Here is a 12,296-nt window from a genome sequence, read left to right on the forward strand (position 1 = left end):
CCTTATTTCCAAACTCTACCCCAGAGATTTAGTCATTTCTATAATAATCAACAAATGCCAATTCTATAAAATCACAATCATAATTCTCTCTGCTAGTATTGATATTTTATAACAGAATTCGGAGTGTTACGTATGTTCACACGTGCAGTTTTGGACACACTTTTTGCATTAAGACAAAAATTACAGCAGAACAGTCTTACATAGTAATGGGCTTTTTATCCATTATTAATGGCATGTTTTATGTCACGCTACATATTTATTTCCAATCCTCTTTAAGTACTACATCTAGAGATGAGTGAGCACGCTCGTTTAAGGCTGATGCTCGAGCGAGCATCAGTCTTTTCGAGTAACTGATTACTCGTCTGAGCACCATGCAGGGGGGGGGGGGGTCTCACTCCCCCCACCCCCATGGTGCTCGGACGAGTAATCAGTTACTCGAAAAGACTGATGCTCGCTCGAGCATCAGCCTTAAACGAGCGTGCTCGCTCATCTCTAACTACATCTCATAACATTTTCCCCCACTGACTTTAGTATAGAAAAAGCTAAATTGAAAGTATGCATAAACATTCCTGGATTTCTGTCATTAAGAAATAAAACCTATTTTTGCTCCCAGCAGAGTTTCTGCCTCCCATGTGTAACGCTATATGGATTATCAGATATGTAACGGTAGTATAATGGCTTCCTGGTGCACCACTGCAGCTAAAGTTATCCCAGACATACTGAGAGTTAAACTACTTCTTACCTTTGACAAGTGACCTGTTTTGGGGGGAATAAAATGTAATTTAGTCAAATCAGTCCTTCTCACTGTAAATCTGCCCCAGCGTAAGGAAGCTAATAGTTTTTGATTGACTGAAGCACAGCCTCTGATCACAGACTATGAAGTGCCCAGGGTCCCTTAGGCTTCTTAGATCAGTACCAAAACTTTGGCTCATTCTCACTGAGGGAATATAGGGCAGCACGTTTGACAGTTGGGTTAGAAATGTGTAGGATCATTGGTTTGCTGTAGAGCGGTGTCTGGATTCCTGAGGGAGCCTGTGACAAGCTCTCTATCCCAGGCCCCGGAGACGAGCACTTCACTATTATCCCTTAGAACAGATGTCATCTTGATGATGTATTAGATCATCCTCGGTACACAGTAACAGTTGCACAGGCAAACAATCTCTACAATGTAAGAAGTAAAGACATGTTGATTAGTAGACTGTACACATGTTATACTTACAATTCCACTTCTTCATATTCTGCATGCTGTACTTTAGTTTAATGAAGAGCGTCTTGTAAGATGTCCGTTATGAACGCCTCTCTAGAGAGTTCATTGTGATGCAATTTAAGTAGTCCTATATGAGTAACAAATGACCAAATTGCTCCTTAATGACCAAGTTATGTTCTTCTTTTTTTCATTGTTACATTGCTAGAGCCATATCTTAATTTTTTGGTTGACATAGCCAACATAAAAATGAAGTTATGGTTCTTGCAATGCAAAGGTTTTTTTTTTTTATGGGACAAGTAGTATATTTAATGGTAACAGTTTGAGGGCTCAGTTAGATGAGCAAAGTTTTCACGCATTATAGGCACGGGAAAAATTTTGCACATCACGTGTAGAAAAAAATCGCGTGACCGGCTGCATTTGCACTCACATGTCCTATCTTTTGCAGGTGCAATTTTTTTTCTGCTTCTTAAAAACAAACATTTGACCGCTTTTATTGGAGAGCATTGGTTCTAAGAGATCCATTTTGAAAACGCGTCTGTATATGCGTGAAAAATTTGCTCGTCTGACTGAGCCCTGAGGGAAATATATATTTTATAACGTTTATTTTAAAAAATGTGGGTAGGATGGAGAAAACACTGAAATTCCAATATTATCCCTTGAGTTTTGTTTTTACAGCGTTCACTATGTGGTCAAAATAAAACCATCAGTTTGTATATATATATATATTTTTTTTTTTTTTGTCTACGTTATACTTTTGCACATTAAAAACACAAAAAAATTGTTTCTCTGTTATCACGTTACAAGATCCATAACATTTTTAAATTTGTATCCCCACAATCCAAAACTCATAACATTTTTAATTTTTTTGCCATAGAGCTAGCTAGGTGAGGTCTTGGTCATCAGGAAGAACATTAGAGAAGTAGTGAGTAGTGGAGATGTGATTCCAGAACCTGTAGTATAGTAAATAACTCACCATTAGCTGCTGCAGCATTTGTTTGAGTCTCTCCTTCTTTCCCTCCCCTATCCTTTCCATGGACTTTTATGAGTGGAATGAGTCGGCACTTTCCTCAACTTCCTGTTCTCCATCTTGTTATTTCTGTTAATAGAGATGGGCATTACTGTTACTAGAGTGGACAGCAAAGTAGATGGAAGGGAGACCCCTAGTGGCCAGCACATTTGAAGGATTTTTTAAAACAAAACACATAATGTTTGGTAAATAAAGTGATTTGCACTATTGCTAGTTATTACATGGCCTGTCACAAATAAGAACAGCTATTTGAAATGTCAATGACCATTTAAGTTTCCCTCCTTCCAGAGATGCTCCAAACCAACATTGCAACAATCCCCAAACCGGTAAAACCTACTACCTCAGCAGCAAACTTCAGACCTATCTCCCTATTAAACAGCGACACCAAGCTTTACACAAAAGTCTTAGCTCAACATTTACTTCCAATAATCCCATCATTAATTCATGGAGATTAGGTCGGCATCGTGGGGGGCCGTCAGGCCACAGATGGAACTAGAAGAATATTGGACCTGGTGTATCCAACTGGGGAGCTCGGGACCCCTTTTCTGCTTCTGACCTTAGCTGCGAAGAAGGTGTTCGTCAGGACGCACTGGGGTTATGCCTTTTACGCTCTAGAAAAATTTGGATTCTCAGGTAGCATTATAAAAGCAAGCCAAGCACTATACTCCTTGCCCTCGGCTAGAGTGTTAGTTAATAATGTCCTCTCAAAACCCTTTAATATCACTAATGGTAACCTCCAAAGCTGCTCATTTTAATTATAGAACCCTTTGCAGAGACTGTATATTTGGATTTAAATATTAAACATAAACTGGGACTTTTCACTGTTGATATCATCCTCCTACTATCTCACCCTCTAAGTTCCCTGCGAACAGTAGCCAACATGGTGAAGAACTATAGTCAGATATTATACTATAAGGTTAACCACTCCAAGTTGCGGATTCTAAATATTAAAGGGGTTGTCCCGCGATAGCAAGTGGGGTTAAGCACTTCTGTATGGCCATATTAATGCACTTTGTAATATACATTGTGTATTAAGTATTGGCCATACAGAAGTTATTCACTTACCCCCTCCGGTGCTGGCGTCCCTGTCTCCATGGCGCCAACCAAAGCCGCCTTCTCCCTGGTTTAGACGCGCTTGCACAGTCTGCTCTCTTCTGTCCGGCTCCGGCGTGCTTGCGCCGCAGAGGTCTTCTGCGCATGCGTAGCAGACCTGCGCGGCGCAAACACGCCGGAGCGGCCCCTTCAGTGCAAGCGCGTCTAATCCAGGGAGAAGACGGCAATATTTAATATTACACCGCTTAACCCCACTTGCTATCGCGGGACAACCCCTGCAACTCAGAGAAGCTATAAATCAAGAATTCCATCCCACATCTGGGAATTCATATTTTTTTCCCCCCTAATAGAATACCCACCCTTAATTTGCAACCCTTGATTACTGAACTTAAAGAAAATCTAACAAACTATGCTCGTTCGGAGCCATCATGGCTCGTCATGATGGTTTAGGGATTTTTGGGGGGGAGTGGGGGGTGAGGGGGAGGGAGGTTTGAAATATAAGCCCTGCTCTGAAAATCAGCCCTAGCTGCAATAAAAAAACAAAAAAAGTAATACATCACCTGAGAGGCGCTGTCGTTTCTGGTGCGTCTTCTCCACTGAAGCTCCCTGTCTTCAGTTTTAAGCCAGCCCTTCCTAGATTGAAGGATCAAAATCCCCACCTCCAGGAAGGGCTTGCCGTGATTGGTTCAAGAGTGCCATGGCTCAGCCAATCAGAGCTGGCACTTGATTAACCAATCACAGCTATTTATTGAATGGCTGTGATTGGTTCCTTGAGTACTGGCTCTGATTGGCTGAGCATCGCGTTCGGAACCAATCAGAGGCAGAGCTTCCTGGAGGCGGAGATTTTCAAAGTTCTTACCAAGAAGCTCTGCAGGAGAACTTTAAGCAACTGCCGGGGAGCTTCAGGGGAGACGACAGCGCCTGAGAGGTGATGTATTCCTTTTTTAAATTTTTTTATACAGCTAAGGCTTGGTTTAAGGCTTTTACAGTGGGATTTCCTACTGTAAAGGTTGCATCGCACGAAAGCTGTGTTTTCGCGCGATGCAATGCAACAGAAAGGTAGGGAAACATGGGCTACAAAACAAATCGCAGCTCTATAGAGCATGCCGCGATTTTGTAGTCTCACAATATCACAGGCTACAAAACATCGCTTGTGTGGAAGAACCCATAGGAAAGCATGAGCTCTACATACATGCGATTTGTAGAATTGTCACATTGCGGCAAAATGGCCCGTGTGAGTGCGGCCTAAGGACCATTTACACATAATGATTGTTTCTTAAAATTTGGTTAAAATTTGCTCAAACGAAGGATAAAGTGACGCGAGCCATCATGTACTTTTCATTCGCTTTTCTTTTGTCGCTCAGTTTCAGCCTGCAAAAAAAACCATGGGCGGCATCGCTTACTTTGCGTTACGTCTAAACATTCCCTGCTCAGTGTTTCACCTAGGAATATAAAACACTGAATGAGAAGTGAATAAGAATTGTACAATTCCCAACAATGATCTGCCTGTCTAAACATTCTGAACGAGCGCGAACAACTGCAGACAAATTAGCGGTGACGTCACTCGCTCGTTCAAATGAGAATCGGCTCGTGTAAAGGGGTATTAGAATAGAACAGAAACATGGAAAATGAAACACTGAAGGGATCTCAGCCTTATCTGTTACAATCTGCAGAGACTGGTGACAGAACATAAGACGTCTGCTGTTGTAGAGCTTTTGCCTTTGATTTATCCTTGGTTTGTGTGGCTCTTATTCATGTCGCATGCTGTTTTATTACACCATTGTACTGTAATTGTATTTCTTCCCTTACAGTATATTGAAAGCAATGAAGTCTGCTACATCCAACTGTGATCTTACCCCAGTACGTAACTTGAACAATGCTTAATGAAATAATACTATTTACTCATTGATGAATATGTTTAATAACCTAACATGTTCCACTTATTTTATTCAGAAGACATCCAAGTCAGAAGAAAGCATATCAGTCAAGAGAGAAGCATTTTACCCTTCACAGACCTATCTCTTAGAAAAGCAGAGCATTGTCCTCAGCTGTGGTATGTACAAAATTCTTGACCAGCTGAATGGCTACCCTAAATGATTATAATCTCACCTTCCCAATATTGCACTGCTATTACCGTTTATGATATTTATTTTACATTACTTATATAGCACCACCATATTCCACAGCCTGGCACCAGGACATCTTACAATTTAACTACTCTTATCTCATATACCCTAAAGTTAATTTCATGTATTTTCCACTGGGGGTTAATAGGGTTAATAGGCTGAACTGGATGGACATATGTCTTTTTTCGGCCTTACGTACTTTGTTACTATGACAGGGACTGATGAAAATGGTAGCAATCTCTGTAGAGTGATATTGGGTAAGTTAGTGATATATAAGCAGTAAGAAATACAAAAATGTAATACAACACTTAAAGGGGTGGTCCCGTGAAATCAAGTGGGGTTATACACTTCTGTATTGCCATATTAATGCACTTTGTAATATAAATCGTGCATTAAATATGAGCCATACAGAAGTTATACGCTTACCCCCTCCGGTGCTGGCGTCCTCATCTCCATGGCGCCGACTAACGCTGTCTTCTCCTTCCATTAGACGCGCTTGCGCTGTGCGGTCTTCTGCTCTGTTCAATGGGGCCGCTCCGGCGTGGACGCCAGCACCGGAGGGGGTAAGTGAATAACTTCTGTATGGCTCATATTTAATGCACGATTTATATTACAAAGTGCATTAATATGGCCATACAGAAGTGTATAACCCCACTTGATTTCACGGGACAACCCCTTTAAGTTGCAGTCTAGCATGTTTTTGATAAATACAGTGCTCACTACGTAACATATCCTGGTTGTTCCTGGTGTTCTTCACTACTACTTTTCTGAAAAATTTCATAATGTGTTAGCATTTAGGCTAAAAAACCACGCACCATTCAAGTTACACTAACAAGAAACAGCTATCAGTTACAGTGTCTGTAGTATGGTTCTAAAGAGGGTAGCCATTCTTTTTTTATGCAGTAGTGCCATATTTATATTCATGAATTAGATTATTAAATGGGATGGGTGGTCTATCTTATAATAGGAGGCTACGCAAAAGATAATTGCTGTGCATAAACTGCTAATGGAAACTAATGTCCATTAGCAGCTTATCATCTTCATTTGCATGTAAATGAGCTTCTGGGAGCTGTATGCAGAGAACAGCAAGTGGTCTGTTCTCTGCATTCAGCTCCTTTGTTCTGCCGCGGGGCTGCAAGCTGAATACAATGTAATCAGCGCTCCTATGGAGAGTACAGCACCATAAACAGCAAACACAGCATGCAGTCTGTGTTATCTTTTCTCCGCCTTGACAGTGGATTTTATGCTCACCTAATAATCATCGTTCAGCCAAAGAGTGGAAGATGGGAGCATTATATACAACGATTATCGCTTAAAGGATGGCTTTTGAGCGAGTTTTGAGCGATAATCGCTGTGTGTAAATGGGCCTTTACGCTTTCCAAGGACTGTGTAAATCCAGAAGATATTCATTATGTGTGGAGAAAAGGCGATTGAGGTATCTATATAGGAAAGAGTTCTGTAAAAAACTGAAATCTAATGGAATAAAAGCAAGCTGAAAGCTTTCCACTAGTTTTGTATTAAAAAAAAATACATTAATGGGGAACAAACAGAAAGGTTTATTTCTATTCTAATTCTGTTTCTGTGCTCCAAAAACGGAACAGAGAAATGGAATTATGACTGAAAGTCAAAATGCAGGTGTGAACCTACCCTAACTGAATCCACCCAGCCATATCCCATATGTCTTTATGTGCTAGTAGAGTATATTAAACTATTATTTAAGTCTCATTATCGGTTTCATACTGTAGTCATTTATGAAAGTGTCACACTGGTTCCCTCTTCATCTGCAGAAGACTTGCCTCTGCCAGTCCCTCATTACTACCAAGCTTTTTGAACTACTGGATCACTATAATGAGTGCAAGAACTGTGCACAGCAACAAATTGTCCTGTGTAATTACATGTATGATCAGCATAAGCCTTCAAACCAGTGTTTGTATTCAGTTCACATGCCACATTATTATAAAACGTGATATATAAAACCGTATTATTAATTGCCAATCCATTTTGTAACAAAATATTCCCTTACATATCATGCACTGAAAGTTCAACGTGCAGCATTACTGCTATTTAAGAATACTGCATGTTGGGAAATACGGCAATTAATTCATTAAAAGGGTTTCCCATGCTAATTCTATTGATGATCTATCCTAGGTCATCAATAGTTGATTGGCTAGGGTCCTCTGCTCAGGACTCTGGCTGATCAGCTGCTCAGGCACCTGCTGTCAGCACAAAAACATTGTACAGAGTGGAAACAGATAGCTGCAACTACTGCTTAGTGACCAACGCTAGAAATTTCAGGTGCAGCTCTCATTGATTTTAATGAGACTTACGTCTGCAATTACCAGCACCAGCCACTACATAGTGGTCGGAGCTATCTGCTTCTGCTCCATACATTGTTTTGTTGCTGATCGATACCCGAACAGCTGATCAACCAGGATCCAGAGCAGTGGCCTGAGGATAGGGCAGTAGAAATAGCCTGGAAAACCCCTTTAAAGATAGAAAATGAAAAAATGTAAAAATCAAATAAACTTGTGTTATGTTTTCAGCTAATCATTATGATTGTATGATTATTTTACTTGTTTATATGTCCTTGTTTAATGAAGATCATTCTCAAGATGCCACAAAAGATCTTGTGCCAGTTGAAAGGCCATACTCCGTTTCTCCTTTGACAAGAGATGGAGTTTCTACACCCAGCCCTGCTCAATCTGTGCTGGAAAACTCGCTTGGATGCAAAGTTCGTAAGACCTTTTGCCCATCATCTGTTTACAATAGTAATGAACATTTAGCAGGGGAACCGCTCCTCAAGAATCACATTACATCCCCATTGCTCAAGACTGAAAGTAACCACATGCATTCATTTCAATCTCCATTGTACACAATAAAGGCCAATATACCCCCGAACACTCATCAGTCCACTGGAAATCAAGATTCTAGCCCACAAAGTGATCAGTCTGAAGGGACCAACTCAAGCTCCATGGATGATGAACATCTGGAGACTTCTGAGATTGCTTTTCAAGTGAAGGAGCAACTACTGAAACATAATATTGGGCAACGAGTATTTGGCCACTATGTCCTGGGCCTCTCCCAGGGCTCAGTAAGTGAGATTCTGGCTCGACCTAAGCCTTGGAGAAAACTTACTGTGAAAGGGAAGGAACCCTTTATTAAGATGAAGCAGTTTATTTCAGATGAGCAAAATGTTCTGGCACTAAGAACTATTCAAGTGCGGCAAAGAGGTAAGTGGTCAATGTAAGAAACTTCTTATGTATCACAGGAAAGCAGACCTATTTCAAACTACAGCTGCTTTGTGTTCTTACTTTAGTTCCATAGTTACTGCTGTAATATGCCATAAATGTCTTATTAGTGGGAGTCCAGTAATTGCAGCCACCACTGATCACGAAAACGCAGAGGACACAGCCCTCTCGCTTCACTTTTTCTTAGATACAGTGACATTCTTTTCCATGCCAGCTTTCTTGAATTGCGGTACCAGATAGAACCTTTGTGACTGGTAAAACTTGAGAGAGTCCTTTTGTTCTTGTGATAGGTTACAGTTCTAGGACTGCCACCAAACTCACATTTAGGACATGTCCGATCACCAATATTTTTATTGACTTTAATTTGAGGGCTCCATGGTACTTTGGGGAGAAAACGTAAACTTTTCACTGCATTATTAGTTCTCAATGCTACAATCGTACCACTAATCTAAATATCACCTCAGGAAAACTGGGCAATACATGAGTAATCCATGTGGAAAAACACTACCTATTGTGGTGAATACAATGTAAAGCCCTTTCCGATGAGTGTGGTGGTAGCTAACATAGAATGCTCAACAGATTTGGGGGAATTCTTAGGTCTACAGACACCTCAAAATTGTAGTGATTTTACTTTTTTTTCATGACTCAGGAAGCATTACACCAAGAATCCGAACACCGGAAACAGGATCCGATGATGCCATCAAGAATATTCTGGAACAAGCAAAAAAAGAGATTCAGTCGCAGAAAGGAGGTGAGGTTACAAGTCATAGCTGTACTGTGAGACTTGTGTAAGAGCTACTACAGCAATCAGCAGAACAATGTTGCCAGTGTTGTTAGGTCACTCTTTTCTCCATGTGTCAGGCATAGGTTGTTACTCAGTGCTACTCCTTTAGGGACCGTTCACACGAAAAATTTCTGCAGAATATTTCTGAAAAATGCACTAAAGACGCAGAAAATTAGGAACCAAAGTCTGCGTGCAGATTAAGCTGCATCTTTAGGTGCGTCTTGCGGAAATGTTTTGCATGTGTGAAAGGTCCTTTAGGCTAGTTTCACACGGGCGATTGAGATTTTGCTGTGACCAGGATCGTAGCAAAATCGCATCTTTGTTCCTGCAATTTTTGAGTGTCAGCGATGTTTTTTTTTAGAATAATATCGCATCGCTGCTGCCCATGTTAAAATCGCGCAAGAAAATTGCACGTTTTTTTAACAGGAAAGTCAATAGGTCTTTCTAATGTTAAAATCGCATTGCAATGCAAGTTTGCTGCATTGCGTTGCCATAAAAAGTAGGCTCAATAGGGAATTATGGGAGATTAAAAATCGCACATCTCAGAAGGGTAGAGCATGCCGCGATTTTTATGTTCTGTCAACATCGCATCAGTGAAAACATCTCAGATGGGAAGGAAACCATTGAAAATCATTGGTTTCATAATCGGCTTTTCTCGCCCGTGTGAAACCACCCTTATACAGACACACTTACAACCCAGGCCACTGGCGTAACTATAGGGAATGCGATTGCACCCGGGCCCAGGAGCCTTAGGGGGCCCATAAGGCCTCTCTGCTCCATATAGGAGCCCAGTACTATGAATAACGCATTATAGTTGGGGGCCCTGTTACAGGTTTTGCATTAGGGCCCAGGAGCTTCAAATTACACCTCTGCGTCAAGGGGTTAAGAGAAGTTGGGGGGCCCCAAGATAAACTTTTGCACCCGGGCCCATTAGCCTTTAGCTATACCCCTGGCTGAGGCTTCTGTGTGCTGAGCAAGCTACATGTGTTCCTGGAGGATGCGTATGCATAAGGCCCTTTCACACTAAACGGTCACTGGATCGCGGGAATCTGAACAATAATCATTCAGTGTGAACACTGCCAGCGACTAAATGATGAATGTTAGGGCTGATGCCCACGGACAGATTTCTGCTGTGTTTCATGGGGCGGAAATCCGTGGCGTTTTCACGCAGCTATTAGGTTCTATTGGACTTAATAGCTCAATGTTCACGCTGGGGAATTCTACTGCAGAATTCTGCAGCGTGAAAGAAATCGCGGCATGTTCTACTTGCTGCAGAAAAACGTGCGGCCGGCTTCCGTTGTAGTGGAAAACGCAGCCTTGCTAGCATAGCGATTCTCCGCTCGCGGGATTCAAATCGCAGCATGCCGCGATGCTCCGCGGTGAGCCTATCTGTCAGATGGGCTCAGTGCTGAGGACCGTCAGCTGTCTCCTGCTCCCCGGCAGCGGCTCCCGCGGGAGATCGCCGCCGCGGGATATCGCTACGCCCGTGGACAGGCAGCCTTAGGACAACCATTATCTTTTAGAACAACATTTTCCAGTTTATCCCTAAATAAACTCAAACAGTGACTGTAAATACATTTAATTACTAATATTGAACCTGAGTTAAGCTGTATTTAAACATAACAATTTTTCAAACCACCGGCAAACTATCACGGAGTGAATAGTCATTACGAGTATGTGTTGTACAATTCTACAAATGATGCCATTATTGAATGCCAGTTCAATTGTAATTGTATATATATTGCAAATGGAAATGGTGGACAAGAGGCATTTACTGATCACGATGATTGTTCTGAACAGTACTGCTCTGGCCTTCTGTCTGACATATGACCGATGTGGCCCTGGACAAACTGTCCCTGCCTATTCTGCCAGCTTCTGCTCAGCTCTGCTGCTTAGCTATGTAATCCACCAGCATTCTAAGGCCGCCTTCTCACACGGTGGATACACTGCGGGCATTGCACATCGGAATACCTGCAAGAATTCCGCGGTGACCAAATCTGCACTTAAATGGTGTGGATTTGGACAGGTTTTTACTTATGCAATGGCTGTGGACTTCAACCCATGTATTTCAAGGGTTGAATTCTGCAGTGCGATTTCGCAGCATAATTAGACGTGCTGCGGAATCAGAATCTGTCCGATTCATCTCTGAAAATATCCATACCATATGAAGGGGGGTTTTCTGCAATAGATCCTGCCATTATGAAGGCGGCCTAACAGTTTATCCGCTTTGCTGCGTACTCTGCCATTGATCACCTTTTCTCACTACTCTATTAGTTCTACCTATGTACCCTTCATATTCCCTCATTCAGGGTGTGAGGTTCTTTCACATATCCATAAGAACAGTTTCTTGACACCAGTTTCATCTGGCCTGCTACCAGAAAAGGGAATGGATACCACTTTTGAAAAAATAATATATTTCAGATTATATGTATGAGATTGCTGGGATTACAGGGATCTGTTCTGTTTGCCATGGTTGGAGGCAGTGATACCTGCTGTTTAACACTTGGGAAGATGTTATCAATAGCGATCAGGGGCGTAACTATAGAGGATGCAGGGGATGCGGTTGCACCCGGGCCCAGGACCCTTAGGGGGCCCATAAGGCCTCTCTTCTCCATATAGGGAGCCCAGTACTATGAGTAAAGCATTATAGTTGGGAGCCCTGTTACAGGTTTTGCATCGGGGCCCAGGAGCTTCAAGTTACGCCTCTGATAGAGATCTTAGCATTACAAGGGAGGAGGGCTGTCTGTGCCCCACTTCCAACAATCATAGAATTTGAATGTATTATTATGAAAAAAATATATTTATTTCCATGTAGGATAGAAAATAAGTTTAATAAAATATATAACAAAGA

The 12,296-nt window shown here is 41.7% G+C and overlaps 1 protein-coding gene across 4 annotated transcripts in view; it reads left to right on the forward strand.

The window, feature by feature from the left end:
* CUX2 (cut like homeobox 2) overlaps positions 1 to 12,296 on the forward strand; it is a 372,532-nt gene that overhangs the window by 339,148 nt on the left and 21,088 nt on the right. For all 4 annotated transcript variants that reach the window (XM_066603238.1, XM_066603239.1, XM_066603240.1 and 1 more), the window contains 4 exons: positions 5,099 to 5,147; positions 5,241 to 5,340; positions 8,014 to 8,643; positions 9,311 to 9,412. In XM_066603238.1, the coding sequence (XP_066459335.1) occupies positions 5,099 to 5,147; positions 5,241 to 5,340; positions 8,014 to 8,643; positions 9,311 to 9,412 (881 nt within the window). The remainder of the gene's footprint in view (positions 1 to 5,098; positions 5,148 to 5,240; positions 5,341 to 8,013; positions 8,644 to 9,310; positions 9,413 to 12,296) is intronic.

This window comes from Eleutherodactylus coqui, chromosome 5, assembly GCF_035609145.1.
Source record: "Eleutherodactylus coqui strain aEleCoq1 chromosome 5, aEleCoq1.hap1, whole genome shotgun sequence".
Taxonomy (NCBI): Eukaryota; Metazoa; Chordata; class Amphibia; order Anura; family Eleutherodactylidae; genus Eleutherodactylus; species Eleutherodactylus coqui.